Source organism: Bos indicus, chromosome 11 (genome assembly GCF_029378745.1).
Source record: "Bos indicus isolate NIAB-ARS_2022 breed Sahiwal x Tharparkar chromosome 11, NIAB-ARS_B.indTharparkar_mat_pri_1.0, whole genome shotgun sequence".
NCBI lineage: Eukaryota > Metazoa > Chordata > Mammalia > Artiodactyla > Bovidae > Bos > Bos indicus.
The window spans coordinates 1,527,591-1,551,570 of NC_091770.1; the positions used below are offsets into that span (position 1 = coordinate 1,527,591).

General features: G+C 43.0%; 1 protein-coding gene across 3 annotated transcripts in view; it reads left to right on the forward strand.

The window, feature by feature from the left end:
* BUB1 (BUB1 mitotic checkpoint serine/threonine kinase) overlaps positions 1-23,974 on the forward strand; it is a 37,009-nt gene extending 13,035 nt beyond the window's left edge. For all 3 annotated transcript variants that reach the window (XM_070798177.1, XM_070798176.1, XM_019969620.2), the window contains exons 8-25: positions 12-196; positions 1,398-1,549; positions 3,614-3,870; positions 5,868-5,926; positions 7,372-7,500; positions 7,599-7,703; positions 8,423-8,522; positions 9,408-9,489; positions 10,119-10,293; positions 13,155-13,242; positions 14,670-14,905; positions 16,263-16,406; positions 19,015-19,130; positions 21,499-21,660; positions 21,831-21,988; positions 22,092-22,266; positions 23,294-23,400; positions 23,747-23,974. In XM_070798177.1, coding sequence (XP_070654278.1) covers positions 12-196; positions 1,398-1,549; positions 3,614-3,870; positions 5,868-5,926; positions 7,372-7,500; positions 7,599-7,703; positions 8,423-8,522; positions 9,408-9,489; positions 10,119-10,293; positions 13,155-13,242; positions 14,670-14,905; positions 16,263-16,406; positions 19,015-19,130; positions 21,499-21,660; positions 21,831-21,988; positions 22,092-22,266; positions 23,294-23,400; positions 23,747-23,942 — 2,626 coding nt within the window. In that variant the 3' untranslated portion in view covers positions 23,943-23,974. The remainder of the gene's footprint in view (positions 1-11; positions 197-1,397; positions 1,550-3,613; positions 3,871-5,867; positions 5,927-7,371; positions 7,501-7,598; positions 7,704-8,422; positions 8,523-9,407; positions 9,490-10,118; positions 10,294-13,154; positions 13,243-14,669; positions 14,906-16,262; positions 16,407-19,014; positions 19,131-21,498; positions 21,661-21,830; positions 21,989-22,091; positions 22,267-23,293; positions 23,401-23,746) is intronic.
* The last annotated feature ends 6 nt before the right edge of the window (positions 23,975-23,980 follow it).

Genomic DNA, 23,980 nt, shown 5'->3' on the forward strand with positions numbered 1-23,980 from the left:
CCCCATTTTAGGGAACAAAGGGTGATCACGATTTCCAAATCAGAATATTCTGCACACCCGTCTGTGGCAGACAAAGCTGATGTTCAGCAGGTTGTCATGTATTGCAAGGAGAAGCTTATTCGCGGAGATTCGGAGTTTTCCTTTGAAGAGCTGAGAGCCCAGAAATACAATCTACGGAGAAAGCATGAACAATGGGGTACTTGCAGTCTTAAATTTGAGATAGCCTAGGTCACTTAACATGATTCTCATCTCTGAGTAATTACATTTGTAGTAGATAATTCATTGTACTGAAAGAATCTCAAAAAAAAAAAATCTCTAGCTCATTCCATCAGAAGCCTAAAACCTTTGTTAAACACTAGTGTAGCAACTACGTTTGTCCAAAGCCTAAACTGATGTCTTGACAGCAAAGCTTAGAGCTGAAACAGCACTAAAGGAGATGTCCATGCCAACGCAGAGATACTTTTAAGCTTTCACATAACATCTGTATGGATCTGAGCTTCTGTATCTAGCAATTCTAAACCCCTGGGTCAGTTATTTATACTGTAAAGGATTAATTAAGAGCTAGAGTTGAGAAGAGATTTTTCAAAGTCTGCAGCTGTTATAAATAAGACGTTCAGGAGTCCTCTGATCAAAGTGCTGTGCTATTCACGGCTGTGCTGTACAGTGGGCCCTGACTCTGCGGGGAAGACTGGATGTTAGCAGCAGCGTTGGCTCTTCAGTTTACAGCACGTGTTTGCTGTAACAACATGGACCTCAGAGGAAAATGAACCTCTGTTCTCAAGACTTCGACACCATCTGACTATTTGTGCTGTGCCCCCTGTGTTGGCCAATTTTTGTTTATTCATTATTTCTCGTTTGGTTAACAACCGAGAGGACAGTCAGTGACCCTTGGGGAGGACCCTTTCGTGCCTTGCACAGATGCTAAATCTGAGCTGGACAGTTTGATTGGTATGTGATGTGGTTATGTTAACCAGTTGCTGGTAATGGGACCGACAGCAATGTCCTTGACATCCTGACCTTTCAGTGCACTTTACTCTTATTTCTTAGGAAGCACCGAGAAACTTCTATCTTTTAAAAACACTTCCATTTTCAAATGATTTGCACAGTCGTGGTTGTTAAAAGTGCTTGGTATCATACCATGCTATTACCAAATATTTTTGTTGCTTATCATGTACATTTTTATAACTTAGCACCCTGAACTTAAAAGTAACTGTGCTGAGGTTAGGTAAAAATTATAATTGAAAAGTAGTGTTTCAGTTCTAAAAACCTAATACTCTTGGAAAGACTAGTAAAAAATAGTTGCCATCTTAAAGATAACCTTTTGCTGATTTTGCACGATTCTTCTGTTGACCTGAGTTTAAATCTCACCTGCAAACTATACTTTGTCTTTACTAAAGTAAATGAAGAGAGGCATTATATGAAAAGGAAAGAAGCAAATGCTTTGGAAGAACAACTATTAAAACAGAAAATGGATGAGCTTCATAAGAAGTTGCACCAAGTGGTGGAGATGTCGCAGGAGAACCTGCCCTCTTCCCAGGGAACATCTGAGGTGTGTGGGCTCCCCATCGCTTCCCACACCCACTGCAGTGATTTCTGTTGCTGTTTGTCCCTTCCATGCTCTATTTTTAGAGTTAATTCTGATGTCAGTTTAGTTACTAGCTTTCTGAATTATTCCCCCCTCCCCCCACCGAGAACTAGGGGGAAAGACCATCCGACACACTTCCAGCAAGGATGGAAGTCACGTTTAAAGAGCCAGGAGTCAGAGTGACACTGGGCTTCTCATTACCAGCCCAGAGGACAGTCACAATGCAAGATGAGAAACAAGGTTACAGAACAGGGTGTGTAGTGTGTGTGTGTGTGTGTGTGTGTGTACATTAGTGTATATAGTCCTTTATCTGGTTTTCTTTTTTTTAGGGGAGGTACAATAACTGTTCGGAGAAGGCAATGGCACCCCACTCCAGTACTCTTGCCTGGAGAATCCCAGGGACGGGAGCCTGGTGGGCTGCCATCTATGGGGTCGCACAGAGTCTGACACAACTGAAGCGACTTAGCAGCAGCAGTAGCACAATGACTGTTACAGAATGAAAATTCAAATATAATGATTAATTTGTATTGAGAAGCCAGCAACACCTGCAGGAATGGGTCTCAGAGCTTGCTTTTCCTATAGACCTACTGTGGCCACATTCCTGTTTTCAGCTCTACCTTCACTTCCATTCTGAGACACGTTCAAGTTTCTGCGCTTCTCCGGAGATCACCTCCCTGACTGCTGTTTGAGGTGTTAGGATTCCTTTACTGTCATTTTAGTGAGGTTTTGGGAGGATGTGGATGATAAAACACATATTTAAGCCACTGTCTTTAACCAGAAACCTCTCTTAATGAACTTATTTCTGTATATGAGCAGTCAGAGGATGTATTTTCCAAACAGATCTCCAGTTGTCCCTGAGTCATTTATTCACCAGCTCAGCTTTTCCCAATTATGCTCAGTCACTTCAGTCGTGTCCAACTCCTTGCAACCCTATGGACTGTAGCCCGCCAGACTCCTCTATCCATGGGATTTCCCAGGCAAGAATACTGGAATGGGTGGCCTTTCCCTTCTCCGAATGGAGATCTTCCCCACCCAGGCATCACACCTGCATCTCCTGAATTGCAGGTAGATTGTTTACCACTGAGCCACCGGGGAAGCCCTTAAAATGTCTTTATCGTAGACTGAGTTTTTAATGTATAAGAGACCATTTCTGAAATGAGCACCTCTGCTTTGGTCAGTAGGCTTCCTCTTGCTCGTTCCATGTTGTGTTTTCTGTAACTTTGTTGCATGTTTTGATATCTGTGGGAAGGTCTGATGAATGTTTTTTAACGTGTTTCTTCAGAACTAAATATTATGATTATTTTTGCTCTTTACTAATTCAGTAGACAAGAAAATGGTATAGGTCATTTAAATGATCTCTTTTTTGATGACTACTGAGAATAAACTTTATATTTTGTCCATTTGTTTGTGAAATAACTGTTCTTGCCCTAGCTATTCAGTGTTTCCTGAACAATTTGTGAGAATACTTTTACATGCTGAGGAATTAATTCTTTGTCTTTTAACTTGGTAATATAAGAGTGTACATGTGCAGTCTAAGTACATATGAGTAGAAAAGCAGAGATTTTAATTAAGTTAAAGGCCTGTGTCCATGTCCTTCCCATGATGAGCCATGCTTTTGTGGCAGTTAGTACAGTTAATATTCATGTTTCCTATTCATTGAGAAAATGGTCACCAAGGGTATTTTAATGGGAAGAACACCATTATGAGCATTTGGTGACATCGATTTGTTAGTATTTTCCCTAAGTAAAGAAAAATGTACCAGTTCTTAAATACTGATGCACGGTCGCGGCTGCTATTTAGTGGTTAGAAATACGAAGCACCAGTTGAATCTGTGGTTAAGTAAGCTAGCGAAGCATCCAGCATGGGGTGTGGCCTTGTTGTTGTTGACTGTTCATTTCAGAATACCTAGGGAGCTAAGAGGCTGCCTCGGGAGGCAGGCGTCCACTGAAGACAGATGCCTGTCTTTGGAAAGCCGTAAGACCTAACTGGTAGCCTCATGGCTTTTTGTCTGTTTGCTTACCGTGAAAGGTCAGTCCAGCATGTTTGGAGCCGCATACAGACTCCCAGCAGGAACTAAGAGCTCCGGGTCTTCCAGCCATCTCTCAGCAGACCTCGAAGAATGTGGACGAGAAACCCAGAGAGGCATCTTCTGTTCCTCGTATGGTGAATGCTGCCACCACTGCTTTGGTGTCCCCAGCCGCCAACCAGGGTGTAGCTTGCCCGGCTCCTTTGGCAGTCCAGCGCGTGACAGACGCCGTGTTTTCAGGGGGCAGCAGAGATGCCAGGTGAGCCAGAGGGGGCCCTAGAGATGGTGGCGGTGGCAATGGTGCGCGGTGGCTTCTTTGTGTGACCTGCAGTAGTGAGAGCAGCGTGCAATTGATGGGCGAGGCTTGTTCCTCAAAATAATTTTTAGATGGGCATGTAGTGGAAAAACCAAATTGCCAAAACATTAGCCCCAAATCATTCAACCTCACTTACTCTATTTAAGAATATTTGTTCTACTTCATACTTCTCTCTTGAATTAAAAATTCTGATGCCCTGAAACTTAACAATCTTTCTGTAACTGAGGAATATGCAGCTGTTAAACTGAAATTGCCTCTGCTTACCAACTCTGACGGAACATAATGTAGGGGTTATTACAGTCCAGATAGTTCCTTGACTGTTGGATTCTTACTTGATACTTGATAGTGTGTTCTCATATTCCTTCTGTCGTCCCCTGGGACAGTTTGGGATTAATACCCATTATGCAGTATACCAAAATCTGTCTCATACACTGCTGGGGAGGTTTCTCCCCCCAGTTCTGGGCAGTTTTCCTAGATGGCAGAGATGATAATTATTGTCGTATCACTTGTTCTGCTTATATTATCTTCAGTCACTTTGGTGCTCTGTCTCTTTTTTGAAACATATAAAAAATTTTCTTGCTCTTCCAGGAAAATGAAAGTGAGGCTCCCATCTTTCCCTTGGGCTAAAACCCTTAGCACAGATTATGGTTCTTAAGGACTGGTTCTCCTTGGTGTCTGAGGTTAACCTTACCAATGATTTCCCTTGGAAATAAGATTTTAAATGATCCTGCTTTTGCAGTCACCTTAGGACACTAATTCAGACCTGTGTCCTATATTGAACCATGTATGTAAAAAGTAAACTGCTGGGACCTCCCTGGCAGTCCAGTGGTTAGGACTGCCCTTCCAGTGCGGAGGGTGTGGGTTCTATCCCTGGTTTTGGAACTAAGATCCCGCAAGCCATGTGGTGTGGCCAAAAAAATTTTTTAAGAAGAGAACTGCTGTGTGCGGGGTGTGACTTCATTAGCTCTTCATAGTTAATTCTTGTGACCATAAGATAGTCACAACAGCAGTGACGGACCCTGTAGACATGCGCATCCAGCCATCCCTTACAAAAGGATGAGGCTCTTTAACCTAATGAGCATTCAGATCTCAGAAGCACTGCGAGTTGACCCTGACCCTGGCCCAGGCAAGGGACTGAGTGGACCCCCTCACACTCTCAGTGGCCTGGACAGCTGACTGTGGCAGAGAAAAGGCACCTTCCTCTGGTACTGCATATAAAACTCAGGTTTTTATAAAACTCACAAATCCACAAATGGGGATTTGTGAAATTAAGGGTGCCTTGCGCTTTTTACTTCCCATCCTCACAGGGTTCATGAAGGGAAGCAGTGTTAAAGAGACAGATGAAGTCCACTGTCCCCACTGGACTTAGACCAGACTGTGATGTAAGTGCCTCCGTAGCATTGTTTCCATTCTAGATAACTGTGAAGTCTAGAGCATAAGGCACTACGGCTCCACAGCAAAGGCACCAGCGCTTTCCCGCATTGTAACTCAGGAGAGCCACGCTGGGCACCCAGACCCAGAGGTGCCGGTCAGCTCCTTTGCCTGTGACGAATGGCATCGCTCGAGCCAGGGAGGCCCTTCACTCCCTTCCACGTGTGCAAATGATTATCAGGTGTTCACGTCTATCATCACTACGTAAAGCAAACGTGAACACCTGGCCTTTATCTGTAGTAATTACTGTCCTCAAAAGGACATGAAATAAAAAATAAAGTCGCTTACACTGTAGACCTAGGCAGTCCCATTTGTGGCCATGCCACGTGCCATGCAGGATCTTCTCCAGCCAGGGATGAAACCTGTGCCCCCTGCATTGGGAGTGTGGATTCTTAACCTCTGGGCTACCAGAGAAGTCCCCCATCTGTATTTTAAAAACAGGCTGGTAATCGCCAACATTTTTTTATTGTTCTTGAGAGTTAGTGTGTCTCAAGAGTTTTCTCTTCCAGGTGTGTGAACAAAAGTACTCATGAATTCAGGCCACAGAGTGGAGCAGAGATAAAAGAAGGTAATGTTTAATTGTAATACACTTGTGTCTGATCTCTGCCCAGACTCATCCAAGTTACTCAGGGGTCTGTTAGCTGGCCACAGTTTATGGGGACTCTAGGCCCTAACGAACTTGGTTGTCAGCTCTCTCTTGCAGGGGTTAGATAAGCCCTGGGCCATTTCCAATAAAGGGGGAAATCTACTTGTTAGTCACAGATTATTAGTTAGAATCCTTTGGAAACTTGATTTGTGAAAACTTTCCTCTTAAATTTCCCAGCAGAGTACTCTAAAACAAGAGTCGTCTTTAATATGTTGTGAGGAAGCAACGGTGGTTAGTTGGAAGTGATGTATAATATTTCTGTTTTGTACTACTTCGTTAGAGGTACTTACATAAAAGTAAGTTTTATAAGTAAAATAGGACATGGATTGGGCATTCACTTCCCACTCCCATGTACCATGACATTCTTTCCAATGACAGTTCAGTGGAAGCAGAGCTACTTGAAAAAGCAGGTGACACCTACATTGAACCAGGACCAAATTGAGCACGAGCGGATGCCAAGTGCTGTTCTGAGTGATTGCGGGTGCAGTCACAAACAGAAAGGGCAGAGATCCCCACCCGCTCGGAGGGGCAAAGGAAGTGTGGCTGTTAGGGAGGGGACTGAAACTTCAGAGGGACCCAGGAAAGATGCTCACAACGACAGTGCGGTTTGGGTAAAGACAGAGCCAGCTTGCAAAACCCGTTTCAGGCAGAGGTACCAGCAGGGCAGAGTCCTCGATGTCCCTCATGTGTTCTGAGCACAGCAGAGCAGCCAGTGGCCTCCAGGGGTGGGGGTGGTGAGGAAGATGAGGTCGGAGCTAGGAGGGCTCAGGCTGTGCAGGGCCGTACCTGGCCTCCAGCTGAGTGAGATGGAAAACCGGTCCTAAGATTTACAGCACAGCTACTGTTTCTTGGGATAGAGTGGAACAGAGGGTGCTATTGATGACTAGGCTCATTTGATATGGTTTTAGACCAAGCTGCTTAATTAACTCTTTTGAGCTTTTATTTCCTTTTCTGTTAACAGATAATTCTTTCTTTACCTACCTTGTGGGACTATTATAAAGATCAAATAAGAGACGTGATAGTACTAGAGTAATGGAAATTCCTAGAGAGAATTGGCTTCCCAGGTGGCTCAGTGGTAAAGAATCCACCTGCCAGTGCAGGAGACTCGGGTTCAAGCCCTGGGTTGGGAAGATCCCCTGGAGAGAGAAATGGCAACCCACTCCAGTATTCTTGCCTGGGAAATCCCACGGACAGAGGAGCCTGGCGGGCTACAGTCCATGGGGTCAGTGGACACAATCTAGTGACTAGACAACAAGTGAGAATTAGCACCAATAATAAAATGTATAGTAAGTTTCTTAAATTGTGTGTCTTCCGAATTATTCTGATTTCTCTACTGACATGGCATTTTGTCCCCATTTCTTTAAAAGGGTGTGAAACACAGAAGGTTGTTAACACGAGTTCCTTTCACACAACTCCAAACACATCTCTGGGACTGGTTCAGGCAACACCATCCAAAGCGCAGCCATCACCCACTGTGCACACGAAGGAGGCTCTCGGTACGTAAAGCCTGTTGTTTGAATATGTGACGTCTGACAGTGACTTAGTGAAAGCTCTTTTACAATCATGTTTACAGTTATTCTTCTGTTCTTTTAAGGTTTCATCATGAATATGTTTCAGGCTCCTACACTTCCTGATATTTCTGATGACAAAGAGGAATGGCCATCTCTAAGTCAAAATGAGTTCGAAGCCCAGTTTCAAAGTAATAATAACAAATTATTTAATAGCTACTAGATGGATAACATAGCAGGTAGTTGCCCACGGAAAAAGCAAGGATTATGCAAGAAGTAGGCCTGCCCTTGGTTAGCTTGTCAGGTACGGGCATGTTGCGAAGTAAAAAATATAAGCGTTTTGCCACGTACTCAGTGTGTGTCATAGACTTGGTTTGTTTCTTTAAAAATAGTAAGTGCTAAAGAAAGGCAAAATAGGCCTTGGTAGGTAGGAGTGGCCAGGAAGGACTGAGTGGTTGAGGGGAACTTGAGCCTTGCCGGGCAGAGGGGTGTTCAGGGTGGAGTGTTGGGGACCAGGACTCGCCCCACCCCCCACCTCCTGTTTGTCTCAAGTCAGAGGACTTTTGCTGGAAGCCAGAGAGAGAGCACAGTGAAGACAGAGTTAAGAGCTTAATTGTAGAAAAAGACGTGGAGAGTTGTGTTCAGTGTCAGTGACCACAGCTGTGTGTTAGGAACATGGTGATCGCTGCGTTAGATGTGGCAGGGGCTCAAGGCCTGGAAGCCCGGGTGCTAGCGCCTGTAACAGCAGTCAGTCCCTTCCTGTCAGCGCAGAGGGACTACCGCATGGCCTGGAGTTCCAAACCTGACATCAGTTATTTATTCCATTTTCTTATTTGTAATTAAAGTTTCGACTAAAGGGTAGTGTTTTTGTCCTACAAAACAATTAACTACAGTTTTTGTACTCTTGCAGAAAATGCACCATCTTCTGGGGCTTGGGGAGTCAATAAGATCATCTCTTCTTTGTCATCTGCTTTTCCTGTATTTGAAGATGGAAACAAAGAAAATTATGGGTAAAGACATGTGTGGTTAAGATAACTCTGAGTGAAAACCATGTTGCCATAGTGACGGGTGGTGTAGGGTCCAGGTGGGGCTGTTGAGAGAAGACCACCTGCCAGTCAGACGGGCTGTGTTCAGCCCCAGCTCTGCCAGGGATGAGCCTTGTGACCACAGGACCAGGAGGCTGTGGCTGAAGTTCTTTCCACATTTACAGCGTTACAAGAAAGCAGTCCTCCCATGACAAAAGCATGTATTATGAAAGGAAACAGTATGGTTATAAAGCATAAGAGCCGAGGTATCCTACAGATTTGAAATTGTGTCAGTTGTAAATGAATTCATCAACACAGGTATCCATACATGTTCTGTATGTATTTGCAGGATTGATGAAGTAGAAAGGGAAGTGGCTTACATTGGCTCCCACTGCAGAGAACATTTGTTTTAAGGCTGAGCTGCATTACGATAGAGTAGGGTAGCACCAGGAAGTTTCACTGTTAATAATTTAAATCATGAAAGAGAGGTGTGAACTAAAGTGTCCTGGTGTGGAAGAGACGTGTATTCCGTAGCTGGACCACGCACTGGGAAGAGAAGCAGCATCTGGCGTCCACGCCACCCTGTTGGTCACAGCCCTCACTCTTTTGTCCTTAAAACTTAAACCTCAGTGCCATAGAAAGTTCCGTATTTTCCACCCTCACATAAATTAACTATAGATCTTCTTGTATATACCTACTCAGGTTAGTTCAACTTGCACTCAGATTTGCTATAAAGGTAAGAAATATGTATATAAATATTAACTAATTAAATAGGATAAGTGGAGAATGTTTTTAACACTGTGACTTAAGTGGTAGGATTTATTTCCTTAGGGTATTTTACTGTTTATAATTCTGTCAATTTTTCCTTAGATTACCACAGCTGAAAAATAAACCTGCAGGAGCCAGGACCTTTGGAGAACGTTCCGTGAGCAGGTTTCCTGCAAAACCAAATGTGAGTCTGTGCTTCATCCATGAAATGGTGGTGCAACCCTTTTTGCTTTCTTTTACCAAACAATTGTGCCACTCAAAGGAGATGGTGTATTTAAAAAGCAGTTCTGGAAAAACAGAATATTATGTGAAGATCATATTTTTAAAATATTATCCTATAATTATTTGCAGTCTGCACAACACATACTGACAGATGTGAAATTGAAAAATGAGTTTGATGTAATCCTTGCCCTCTGAGAGTCTTCCCTGGAGACAAGAGGAGCCACTGGGGGCATATATATTTTTCCCAGACCTAAGAATCTTGATAAAGGCTAAATGGGAACTCCGTAATATCTTTGTTATTCCTCTGTAAATCCAGATTTTTCAAATTTTTTTTAAAAATTGGTAAATAAACTGTGGCTCTTGCATGTGATGCAACTCCACTGGCGTGTGTTAAAGATGAAGTGTCCCAGTTCCAGGGAGAAGAACCAGACCCATGATGTCCTTGGCTGCGTGTTAGCCGGGGGTTACATCCATTCCTTTGAAAAAATCAAAATTCCTGTTTTTTTTTTTAATCTAAAGTGTCGATGTGTTAAATTTCATCTGCAAAACAGGGAGCCTGCTGCCTGTTTTCCAGTTCATCTTTCGTTGTAGGAAGTGCCTCACAGTGACGAGTTTCTGGATGATTCAACCGTGTGGGGTGTCCGCTGCAACAAAAGCCTGGCGCCCAGCCCCAAGAGCCCAGGAGACTTTAGGTCCGCCGCGCAGCTGGCGTCTACACCTTTCCACAGGCTTCCCGCGGACTGCGTGCACCCACCAGAAGATAAAGGTGTGCACTGCACTCTCCTGGTGTCTTATCTCCCGCCAACTGCAGCTCTACTACTACGATAGTCGTCTTCTTGAAAATTCTACTTGGGACACTGGAGAATCATAAAGAGGAAACTTAAAATCCATTCATTGTAGTATTACATAAATATAATGTCCTCATAAAGTCTGTGCCTTTTCAAATTCAATAGCTTCGGTTGTAAGTAGAACAGAAGAAAAGACTACAGAAGGGCAAATGTCCAACCCATCTGCACAGGACAGAGGTTTATTTCATGTTTTACAGTAAATAAAATAGCCAGGACAGACAGATTAAATTACTTAAATGCTAAAATAGTGAACATTTTCTAATTTGATAAGAATAACTAATAGCAAGTTTAATCCTTGATATGTATCTACAAATTTTATTACTTTAGAGATGTAGCAAATACTATACTCAGAAAATCATATTTAAAACTTTTTTTAGTGGTGTGATAAAACTCACAGATAGTCCTATTTTCCCCAAACATAACACTCTCATATCAAAGATCTTTATACACTTGAAATGAAGCTTAATAAATGATATAGTTATTGAATACAGATAATTATTACCTTTTAAATACCAAACCTGCAAAATCATACAGGCATACCTCATTTTTGGCACAGTGGTAAAGAACCCACCTGCCAATGCAGGAGACTCAGGAAGATGCAGGTTCAACCTCTGGGTGGGGAAGACCCCCTGGAGAAGGACCTGGCAACCCACCCCAGTATTCTTGCCTGGAGAATCCCATGGACAGAGGGCCCTGGCGGGCTACAGGCCACGGGGTCACAGAGTCAGAGACGACTGAGCGACTAAGCACTGTACCTCGCTGTATGGCACTTCACTTGGTTGCTTGTGCAGAAACTGGGTTTTTTACAAATTGAAGATTGGCGGCAACCACCTGTCAAGCAAGCTTACTGGCGAGACTTTTCCAGCAGTGTTTACTCACTTCATGTCTGACATTTGGTCATTCTTGCAGTATTCCCACCTTTTTCATTACTGTTACATTTGTTATGGTGACCTGTGATGGGTAATCTTTGGTGTTACTATAACTGTCTTTGGGTGCCACAGACCTCGCCTGTTGGAGATAGTAAACTTAATGGATATTGTGTGTATTCTCGCTGCTCCAGCTGGTTGTTCCCTTTCTCACTTTCCTCGGGCCTCTCTCTTCCTGAAAAAGGAGAATATTGAAATTAGGCCAATTACTAACCTACAGTGGCCTCTTAAGTGTTAAAGCGAAGAGAAGAATGTCATGTCTGTCACTTCAAATCAAAAGCCAGAAATGATTAAACACAGTGAGGAAGGCACGTCAAAGTCCAGTTAGGCTGAAAGCCAGGCTTCTTAGCCAGTTAGCCAAGTTATGGATGCAAAGACATCATTCATGAAAGGAAGTCAATTGACGTGGCAAATTTCATGGTTGTCTTATTTTAAGAAATGGCTGTAGCCAACCCAGCCTTCAGCGACCACCACTTTGGTCATTCAGCAGCCACCAACATAGAGGCAAACCCTCTACGAGCCAAAAGATAGGCTTAAGTGATGGTTTGCATTTTTTAGCAATTAAGCCTTTTTTAATTAAGATGCACACATTGTTTTTCTATGCTGTTGCACACTTAAGACTTCAGTACAGTGTAAACGTAACTTGTGCATGCACTGGGAAACCAAAAAATTTGTGTAATTGCTTTATTGCAGTGGAATGGATCCAAACCCACAGTGTCTCAGAGGCACACTTGTGCTGTAAGATCTGGGACCACTAGCCAAATAATCACTGCTGGCACTTTTTCTGTGTTTAAGCAGCAGTTGTTCACTGAAGCAGATGCCAAAGAATTCCATTCCCCTGGATGAAAGGATGGAAACTTATTTTAACATGAAGTCTGAGCATATAGGCCTAAACATTTTTAACTAAGCAATAAAAATCTCTTACTGTACTAACCAAATATATTTCCTACTTGAATTTTAAAGGAGGATTTAGTGAAACTTGGACAATTTCCAAGTGCTATCACAGACTTGCTACTTTAATTTTTTTTTAATTTAAAACATTTCAGTTTGGAGAACTTAATCTGTTTTAAGTCAAGCGTCTTTCATAAAGTCAGTATTGGCCTTTCTTAGCGTATTTGCCACTTTGGTCATATGAAGAGAGGCTAATGTTCTAGGACTGAAGAGTATTACTAGCACCTGCTCAGTGAGGCAACAGCTAGTAAAGTTTCATCCTGTGTTAACACCTGGCTGTAGACTGTGTTAGCATCACTTGGTAGAAGTAGTCTCCGTATTTCTACCCTATCTCGTTTACTTCACTGTAGATTTTTTTTTTAATAATTTTATTTATTTGTTTGCTTGTTTTTGGCTGTGCAGGTTTTCACTGCCATGAGGGCTTCTCTCTGGTCTCGGCGAGCGGGGGCTACTCTCTGGCTGCCGTGTGCGGGCTTCTCGTGGCAGTGGCTTCTCTTGCTGCAGAGCACAGGCTCTGGGTGCACGAGCCTCAGTAGTTGTGGTTCACAGGTTTAGTTTGCCCCTCGGCATATGGAATCTTCCCAGATCGGGGATCAAATCCATGTCTCCTGCACTGGCAGGTAGATTCTTTACCACTGAGCCACCAGAGAAGTCCTATCTGGACTGTTTTCTCTTAAAGGATTGTACGGATTAGATGTATAAGGTTGAAAAGCTCACATACAATAACAGAAGTTTTTCAAGTGACTTTCCCCTCATTTTAAAAAATATACTGCTTTTTACCATGGAACACTGTTTTGAAACTGTAATGAAAATCAGTGCAAAAAAGGAATCCCAGACTTTATAACCATTTAAAATCATACGTGTGTGTATAGTGTCCATCTCTACTTTCTTGTGTGTTTCAGAAAATATGGTAGCAAACCAGCACACCCGTGTGGCTTTGGATTCTTGTGAAAGAAACAAGGTGGAACCCTTGAAAGAGAGAAAGTGCAGGTATTGTGGGGGTGTGTGTGGTTCTGTCTCTCTGCATTTTCATTGTAGCGTTGCTTTTTAAGCTGTAAAGGAATACCTCATTCCTGTCTTTAAGGGCTGCCAGAGTTTTTATTAACTGAGAGCTTTAAGTCACCAGGTACTCTGCAGATGTAAGTACAGTGATTAGGGACTTCCCTAACCACTTCCAGTGCTTAAGACCTCACCTTCCAGTGCAGAGGATGAAGGTTCGATTCCTAGTCGGGGAACTAAGATCCCACATGCCTTGCAGCCAAAAAAAAAACAGAACATAAAACAACAGAAGCAATAATGTAACAAATTCAATAAATACTTTGAAAGGATAAAAAAAAATTAAATACAATGATTAACCGGAACACTTGGTTTTAATACATCAGGGAGTGAGAGAAGTGGCTGGGGTAGCAGAGAATCCCTGACTTCCGCTGACTGGGGGAGTAGAACTGCATGGTGAAATCATGGGAGGAGAGAAGAAGGGCATGTCTTCCCATACCAAGACAGTCTGATTATGATAAAAACAGACAGGTCCAAATCAAGGGACAGACTAGGAAATAGCTGGACTGACAAGGTCTTAGGGAACCAGCAAAGACCAAGAAACTCACAGGAGAAGAGAGTAAGGAAGGTGACAACTAAGTGCACCGCGGTGTCCACAAGTGGATCCCGGAGCAAACACGGTATCTTGTGGAAAACCTGGCAAAATCCAAACGAGGTCTGGAAGTTTGTCAGTGGTAGCATGACAGAGGTTGGCTTACTGCTCTTGACGAGAATGCCACCTTAACGTGAGATGGTAACATTAGAGGAAATTGACGAGGAGCTTGTGGGAATTCTCTACCATCTTTGCAACAGATGATTAAATCTAAAATTACTCCAGAATTAGTATTTGCATGTAGGTGAATTCACAAATATGGAATCCGCGAGTAATGAGGGTCAACTGTGTCCATGTGTGCGTGTCCCCCGGTGTGTGTGTGTGTGTGTGTGTGTGTGTGTGTGTGTGTGTAAATGTACTGCTGTTAGGTTATCGAATTACGGCTGACATTTTCTGTTTGTTTCAGTGTCATAAAAGAAGCCATTTTTGTAATAAAGTTAAATATTTAACCTCGTTTAGAGTACTGATGCTTAGAGGACAACTCAGGGAAATAAACCTCCCAGCATATCCTGCTAAAGAATATCCAGTGTCTCACCTCACCTATTTATCTAATATATTACCATGTTTTTTATTTCTGGTCATACTGTATGAACCATGTAATTCGCATGTATTTGTACGAAGAAAGTGCTTTAATCAACTATTTGTGAAACAGATTTGAAATGTCCTTCATAGAATGAAAAGGAAACTGTTCTGTGGGACTTTGATGCGATCAAACCCAGTAAGCTTGTAATCACGTGTTTTGCTTCCTCTATCCCTTTATCATATCTAGTCCAGTTGAAGAGACAAGCCCAGACCCAGTGTGCCCCGCAGATGGCCCTTCGGCATCCTTGCTCCATCTGGGCCAACCTGCTGTAGCCGTGCTGATGAGCGAGGCAGAGCAGGGTCTCAAGGCCTGTAAAGTCACAGACCCCGACTTTGCCACTGCAGAGGATCCGGCAGAAGCCAGTGCTGAGCTCCAGGCTGAACTGATGCCGGCTGGCCCGCTTGGGAATGTCGACGCTCCAAGTATGAACAGATGCTCAATCTTAATTGTTCCCTGAATAAGGACACTAGCCGGGTAAAAGCTGTTTCATGAAAGAAACTCAAAAGAGTAGGAACTTGAACGCCGTTGAGTAGAACACAAACTTGCAGGTTATCTCACTGTGCATACAACAGTAGCCTCCTTGAAGGAATACTTTTAATTTTAAAATATCAAAATAACCACTGTTGGAAGAAGCAGGTGGAATTGGGGGCCCACTATGTGCCAGGCATTTAATCTGACACTTGTCTCCATTTTACAGAAAAGTAAACGGGCTCAGGACCAAAGGACCCCCGTCCTTACTCCAAGGCTACACAGAAGTAGTCTTGAATAGTGGTTAAGAGCACAGACTTGAAGATAGACTAGATTTTTTTTTAAACATAACTACTTTATTTATTTGGCTGCGCTGGATCTTAGTTATGGCACGTGGGATCTTCAGTCTTTAGTTGCAGCATGAGGGATCTAGTTCCCTCACCAGGGATCAAACTTGGGCCCCCTGCATTGGGAGCATGGAGTCTTAACGATTGGACCACCAGGGAAGTCCCCAGACTAGCTAGATTCTAATCCTAGCCACCCCCCTTAGGCTGTCCCTTGATCTTGGCCAAGATCGTTTCACTTCTCCGTGGCCCTCTTTTCCGTAAAGTGGAGGGGGTGGTAGTACCTCCTTTAGAGTCTTATGTAAGGGCCATGTGAGGTACTAAACATGAAGGGCTCAGAACAGTGCCCTGCATCTGCTTAGCACTGGTGAATGTCAGTCATGTTGGCTTAGACTGATAACTGCACTAGTAGAATTTTGTAGAGCATTCTAAATTGGGCAGAAACCTTTTTCTTCCCTTTAGAAATGGTTTCTCTTTGTGGATCCAAAGTGTGTCTCATACAGATAAACTGCACATGGTACAGTCCGTGGGGTCACAAAAGGTCGGACATGACTTAGCGACTGAACGACAAGCAAGACTCTAAGTATTCAAAGGCAGCATGTTTTCTAGATAGAAGTGGAAAAGCGGTTTAAAGAGTACATAGCTGAGCACATCCGTAATGAATCTCCAAGTCTGCCTTTAAGATGTGTACCCCCAGTTCTATTAAAGGCAGAATCATGAACAGATGCTCCTCATTTTGATTTCCTTTGTCACAACTGAACACACAAACTTGTTGATCTGAAAATGACAGACGATGAACTGCAGAACTACCAGTTTTGACTTTTGAAATGATAATTTATTATTTGAATCAATGCTCTTTAGAGATAAGACTTAAAAGGTTAAGGTCTCCACTTGCTTTGTCTTATGATTTATTTGGTAAGTCTTGCCTACTGAATTCATTTCCTTTTTTTGTTCCCATTCCTTCAAGACTTCACTGTTGAGAACCCTTGGGATGAGGAGTTGATTCTCAAACTTTTATCCGGGCTTTCTAAACCAGTGAGTTCCTATCCAAATACTTATGAATGGCCATGTAAGCTTCCAGCCATCAAGCCCAAGACTGAATTCCAATTAGGTAAGCACCATATGGGTAATAAAACTTTAACCTCTCTTTTCGCTACAGGAAGTTGGTGCTGACTGGTGTGTGTGTGTGTTTCTCCTCCTGTCACCGCCCCGCCCCGCCCACCAATAACCGGTTTCATCTGTAGTTTCACCTGTAGCGTTAAGATGAGAACATCTTGTTAAGGCGTAACTACAGGATTTGATTGCTGCTGTGACTGTGACTGTAAAGGGTAATTGGGCAGTTATCTGTCAAAATTAAAAACACACACGTTTAGACCCAGACACCCACTTGTAAGAATTCCTGCAGATAACACTTGCATACCTTCAAAGTGATGTGTGTGAAGCAGCAGATTGGAAGCAACACAGACAGCTATAGGGACTGCTTAAATAAATGATGGAACGCGCGTGTGTGCTCAGTCGGGTCTGACTCTTTGCGACCGACCCCATGGACTGCAGCCCACCTGGCTCCTCTGTCCATGGGATTTCCCAGGCAAGCATACTGGAGTAGGTTGCCATTTCCTTCTCCAGGGGATCTCCCCAACCCAGGAATCAAACCTGTGTTTCCTGCATTGGCAGGCAGATTCTTTACCACTGAGCCACCAGGGAAGCTATATTATCCTTTTAATGTCCACAGGATCTATAGTGATGCCCCGTCTTTCATTTCTACAATTAGTGATATGTGTACTTCTTATTTTTCCTTAGGTTGGCAGAGGCTTATCCGTTTTATTGATATTTTCAAAGAACCAACTTCTTTTTTCACAGAATCAACTTTTGTTTTCACTAATTTTCTGTATTGATTTTTACTTTTAAATTTCATTGATTTCTACTCTATTTCTTATTATTTCTTTTCTCTGCCTACTTTGGATTTAACGTGCTCTTCTTCTAGATGTCTAAGGCAGAAACTAAGATTATTGATTTTAGATCTTTTCTAACATATACATTCGGACAAGGCAAAGGCACCCCACTCCAGTACTCTTGCCTGGAGAATCCCATGGACGGAGGAGCCTGGTGGGCTGCAGTCCATGGGGTCACTGGAGTCGGACACGACTGAGCGACTTCACTTTCACTTTTCACAATTTCATGCATTGGAGAAGGAAATGGCAACCCACTCCAGTGTTCTTGCCTGGAGAATCCCAGGGAAGGGGAAGCCTGGTGGGCTACCGTCTATGGAGTCGCACAGAGTTGGACACAACTGAAGGGATTTAGCAACATATACATTCAGTGCAATAAATTTCTAAGCATGCATTTCATGCATCTCACAATTTCAATGTGTGTATCAGAATGTGTTATTTTAGCTGCAAGTGTTTGAGGGCTCTCCAGCTCTCCTTCTGTTATTGATTACTAGTTTAATTCCATGAGTGTATGATTTCTTTTTTTTAATTGTATTTTATGACCCAGAACGTGATCTTTATTGGTGACTATTCCATGTAAGCTTGAAAAGAATGTACATTTTGCTGTTGTTAGATTATTTCGTAAATGTCTATTAGATCCAGTTGATTGGTGGTGCTGTTCGTGTCAGCCATGCCCTTTCTGATTTTCTGCCTGTTGGCTTTGTCAGTTGCTGACAGAGGGATGTAGAAATCGCCAACTATGATAGTGAAGTAATCTGTTCTCCTTGGAAGTCTGTCAGTGTTTTTCGTCACTATTTTGATGCTCTGTTCTTTGACTCATACACTGATGCCTTCCAAACTCCTTATATGCCAGCTAGAAACCAGAAAGCGACTTTTTTATATTTGATTTTAAACATGTGATTTTTTTTTTTTAATAATCTATTACAACTTGACCTCTGTGGTCTTTCTCCCAAAACGAATAACTCCAGTGTCACTAAAAAATATCAAAACAAATCCAGATGAGAGGCATTCTACAGCTCATCAGACAAGTGCTCCATGGAGCTGCCACAGCTGTCAGAAACAGAAAGTCAGGAACTGTCACAGCCTAGTAGAGGCCGAGGAGACTTGAATATGCCCTAGAACATTAGGGGAGGACTAGTGAAATCTGAAAAAAGTGTGGAGCTAGGTAACAGTCACCTACCAGTCTTGGTTCTTATTTGTTACCAGTGTACCTTGGTTATGTAAAAGTTAACAAAAGGGAAACTGGATGCAGAACAAACAGAAACTCTACTATCTTTGCAACGTTTCTATCAATAAAAAACTTCTAATACAGAAGGTTTACTGCAATAAAATTTTTAAATTACCTGTTAGAAATACCCGTACAATTATGCCCTGTCCCTTTTATTCTGATGTTAAAACGCTTGCATTTTTCATAGGCACATTAGACCTTTGTTTAGCACTTTGCAGATGATGTTTACGTCTTCTTTGATATCACAACAGTCTTGCCAACTAGGCAGCACAAGTATCTCCCCTTTAGACACGAGAGCACGGGTGACGAGGATGGCTGCCCGAGGCCGCCTGCTCGGGGACGGGCCTGGGCCCCGGCCATGCTGCCCTGGCTCCCCCGTCACTCCATGGAAGACTGGCCAAACACTTCCTAAGGGAGCTGTACCCACGTTTATTTATTAAAGCAACTCAAGCCCAAGAAGAATTGACAAATACTTTATTCTGATAGTCTTTAGTGTTTTGAGCTGCTGCTTTGTTTTTACTTTGACTTCTCTCTCTCCTCAGGTTCTTTGCTTGTCTACGTTGATCACTTTATTGGACAAGGGGCTTTCGCCCAAGTCTATGAAGTTACCCATGGAGATGTGAACAACAGCAAAAATAAGGAGAAATTTGCTTTGAAGGTAAATGATCTGAACAATATAGAAATGAATTTTAGAACTTGAGATTGCCATTCTCTTTTTAAGACAGTGGTGGTTTCATGGACTTCCCTGATGGTTCAGACGCTAAAATTCCCCACTCCCAACACAGTTCCAATTCCAGTTCAGTCACTCAGTCGTGTCCAACTTTTTGCAACCCCATGGAGTACAGCACGCTAGGCCTCTCTGTCCATCACCAACTCCTGAAGCTTACTCAAACTCATGTCCATCAAGTCAGTGATGCCATCCCAACCATCTCATCCTCTCTCGTCCCCTTCTCCTCCCGGCTTCAATCTTTCCCAGCATCAGTTCTTTTCCAGTGAGTCAGCTCTTCACATCAAGTGGCCAAATTATTGGAGCTTCAGCTTCAGCTTCAGCATCAGTCCTTTCAATGAATATTGCAGAACTGATTTCCTTTAGGATCGATTGGTTTGATCTCCTTGCAGTGCAAGGGACTCTCAAGAGTCTTCTCCAACACCACAGTACGAAAGCATCAATTCTTTGGTCTTCAGCATTCTTTATGGTCAAACACTCACATCCATATATGACTACTGGAAAAACCATAGCTTTGACTAGACGGACCTTTGTCAGTAATGTCTCTGCTTATTAATACACTGTCTACGTTGGTCATAGTTATTCATAGTTATTTTTCCAAGGAGCAAGTGTCTTTTAAATTCATGGCTGCAGTCACCATCTGCAGTGATTTTGGAGCCCAAGAAAATAACGTCTGTCACTGTTTCCATTGTTTCCCCATCTATTTGCTATGAAGTGATGGGACCAGATGCCAAGATCTTAGTTTTCTGAATGTTGAGCTTTAAGCCAACTTTTTCACTCTCCACTTTCACTTTCATCAAGAGGCTCTTTAGTTCGTTCGTCTTCACTTTCTGCCGTAAGAGTGGTGTCATCAGTATATCTGAGGTTATGGATATTTCTCCCAGCAATCTTGATTCCAGCTTGTGTTTCATCCAATCTGGCATTTCACATGATGTACTCTGCATGTAAGTTAAATAAGCAGGGTCACAATATACAGCCTTGACATACTCCTTTCCCAATTTGGAACCAGTCTGTTGTTCCATATCCAGTTCTAATTGTTGCTTCTTGACCTGCATACAGATTTCTCAGGAGGCAGGTCAGGTGGTCTGGTATTCCCATCTCTTTCAGAATTTTCCAGTTTGTTGTGATCCACACAGTCAAAGGCTTTGGTGTAGTCAATAAAGCAGAAGTAGATGTTTTTCTGGAACTCTCTTGCTCTTTCAGTGATCCAGCAGATGTTGGCAATTTGATCTCTGGTTCCTCTGCCTTTTCTAAACCCAGCTTGAATATCTGGAAATTCTTGGTTCATGTCGTGTTGAAGCTTGGCTTGGAGAATTTTGAGCATTACTTTGCTAGCGTGTGAGATGAGTGCAATTGTGTGGTAGTTTGAACATTTTTGGCACTGCCTTTCTTTGGATTGGAATGAAAACTGACCTTTTCCAGTCCTGTGGCCACTGCTGAGTTTTCCAAATATCCTGGCGTATTGAGTGCAGCACCTTTACAGCATCATCTTTTAGCATTTGAAATAGCTCAACTGGAATTCCATCACCTCACTAGCTTTGTTCGTCGTGATACTTCTTAAGGCTCACTTGACATTGCACTCCAGGATGTCTGTTTCTTGGTGAGTGATCACACCATCGTGGTCATCTGGGTTGTGGAGATCTTTTCTGTATAGTTCTTCTGTGTATTCTTGCCACCTCTTCTTAATATCTAATGCTTCTCTTAGGTCCATACCATTTCTGTCCTTTATTGTGCACATCTTTGCATGAAATGTTCCCTTGGTATCTCTAATTTTCTTGAAGCAATCTCTAGTCTTACCCATTCTGTTGTTTTCCTGTTTCTTTGCATTGATCCCTGAGGAGGGCTTTCTTATCTCTCCTTGCTATTGTTTAAAACTCTGCATTCAAATGGATAAATCTTTCCTTTTTTGAAATCAAATTGCATTCAGGGTACCTGCATTCAAGCCCTGGTCAGGGAACTGGACCCCACATGCCACAACTAAGACTCTGCATGCTGAATCTAAGACCCAGCATAGCCAAATAAATATTAAAAGAAATTGTCTTTTAAAAAAAGATAGTAATGGTTTCATTTAGATATGTTGTCCGCACTTAGGAAACAAAACTATCCCACAGGGATTCCGAACTGCCTTGCCGCCAAAATTATCTTGGAGCAATCCCCATACTGCAGTAGCAATTCATAGCTTGTCATACCTTTCTACTCCATGCCCCCCCCCCCTTTTTTTTGGATGAAGTTGCTTTCTTGCAGTCATTTTACAGAACATGATGAGCTGGATGTGAATGTTACATTACCTGTTTTGCAGGTCCAGAAGCCTCCCAACCTCTGGGAATTCTACATTGGGACCCAGCTGATGGAAAGACTAAAGCCAAGTATGCAACACATGTTTATCAAATTTTATTCAGCCCACCTGTTCCAGAATGGCAGCGTGTTAGTAGGAGACCTCTACAGTTATGGCACGTTATTAGTAAGTGTGATGCTTTGATGACACAAGCATGAAGTACCTTTTTTGCTTTGCACATCCCTTTTTGCACTTGAAGCTTTTATTGGAGTGGTGGGTGGGGCAAAGCTCTTGGTTTGAAATTTCATTAATCGTGGGCAGCCAACTCAGGACATTCCACTGTCCATTATTTCTAGAATGCCATTAATCTCTATAAAAATACCCCTGAAAAAGTGATGCCTCAGGCACTAGTCCTCGCTTTTGCTATCAGAATGCTCTGCATGATCCAGCAAGTCCATGACTGTGAAATCATCCACGGAGACATCAAGCCAGACAATTTCATACTCGGAAACAGGCAAGTGTTGCACTTTGAATGGGTACTTCTCTGACCATCTCCCCCCAGCAGCCTTTTATTTTCTGTGCTTACACAGCCTGGTGCTTGTTTGTGTTTAACACAGATTTTTGGAACAAGACAACAAAGATGATGACTTATCTAACGGCTTGGTCCTGATTGACCTGGGTCAGAGTATAGACATGAAACTTTTTCCCAAAGGAACTGCATTTACAGGAAAGTGTGAAACTTCTGGTTTCCAGTGTATTGAGATGCTCAGTAACAAGCCATGGAACTACCAGGTACAGAACTAGAGATGTGGAACCTTTCCTGTATTACGTTCACTGCAGTCTCAACGTGAATTTGGGCATCCAGGTAGTTTGAGCTGGTGTAGTCCTCTTCTTGGAGAAGGCAATGGCACCCCACTTCAGTACTCCTGCCTGGAAAACCCCATGGATGGAGGAGCCTGGGAGGCTGCAGTCTATGGGGTTGCTGAGGGTCAGACATGACTGAGCGACTTCACTTTCACTTTTCACTTTCATGCAATGGAGAAGGAAATGGCAACCCACTCCAGCGTTCTTGCCTGGAGAATCCCAGGGACGGGGAGCCTGGTGGGCTGCCGTCTGTGGGGTCGCACAGAGTCGGACACGACTGAAGTGACTTAGCAGCAGCAGTCCTCTTCTAGCCTTGGAGACAGACCACACTGCAGAGCTGTTTTCAGTCGTAGGCACGCCACACTTCGTGGGGCTTGGGGTGCAGCTCAGAAACGACAGCTAGCCCCTGGGGAGGAGGGGGGCATCCACGGGGTTAACACTGCTCTGGCCTCATGACAGAGTGAACGACACAGTGGCCCAAGAAGAACAGAACTTCTGAGATGTTCCGTCGGGGTGCAGAGGGGGTGACCTGCCGTCTGTGGAAGCCTCCAGCAAAGCCTAGATGGCCACTCATAGGGCATGTTAGTGTGAGGGCTGACACGTGGCTTCCAAAATTCTTTAAAACTGAAATCCTATTACTGTTTCCTATGATTTATTGTATTTGCTGCATAACTTGGACAGACATGATAACTTACGTGTAAATTACTATTTTAATCATTGATACATACCCATATTTTCATTTTCTTTTATTAAAAAACTTTATTTTATATGGGAGTATAGCCAATTAATAATAATAATGGTGATAGTTTCAGGTGGACAGTGAAGACACTCAGCCATACATACACGTGTATCCTTTCTCCCCCAGACGCCCCACCCATCAGGCTGCCCATGACACTGAGCAGAGCTCCCTGTGCTGCACGGGAGGGCCCTGTTGACACCCATATTTCCTTTATAGATTGATTACTTTGGAGTTGCTGCAACCATATACTGCATGCTTTTTGGCACCTACATGAAAGTGAAAAATGAAGGGGGCATCTGGAAGCCTGAAGGTCTTTTCAGAAGGTGGGTATTAGTGTTGGTGCTCCAGTGGATGTTGCCTTCTGTCTGGTGGAAGATGGACCTTTGCCACTAACATCCATGCCTTGGGAAGCAGGGTGACATAGCATAGTCCTGACCCTCTGAGCACTGAGAGTTAAGCGGTTCTGTTTCTCCATTCGTAACTTTTGTTCAACAAGTGTGTAGACAGTTAATTGAATCTCTACTTTCTCTTAGTTATAATAGAGCCAACATTTCCATTCTTGATGTATTAAGTTGGCTTTAGGTGAGAGTGAAGTCAGATGCAAGAGTGGGGTTGCCATGTATGTTGAAGGCTACACTTCATCCTTCTTTTATGGCTTTGTCTCATCAGGCTTCCTCACTTGGACATGTGGAATGAATTTTTTCACATAATGTTGAATATACCTGATTGTCATCATCTTCCATCTTTGGATTTGTTAAGGCAGAAGCTAAAGAAAACATTTCAAGAACACTATACCAGCAAGATCAAGACCCTGTGTAACAGGCTAATTGTACTGCTCTTAGAATATAAGCGTTCTCGGAAATAAAATATGGACACTCCCTGGAGATCACCTTGTAAATACTT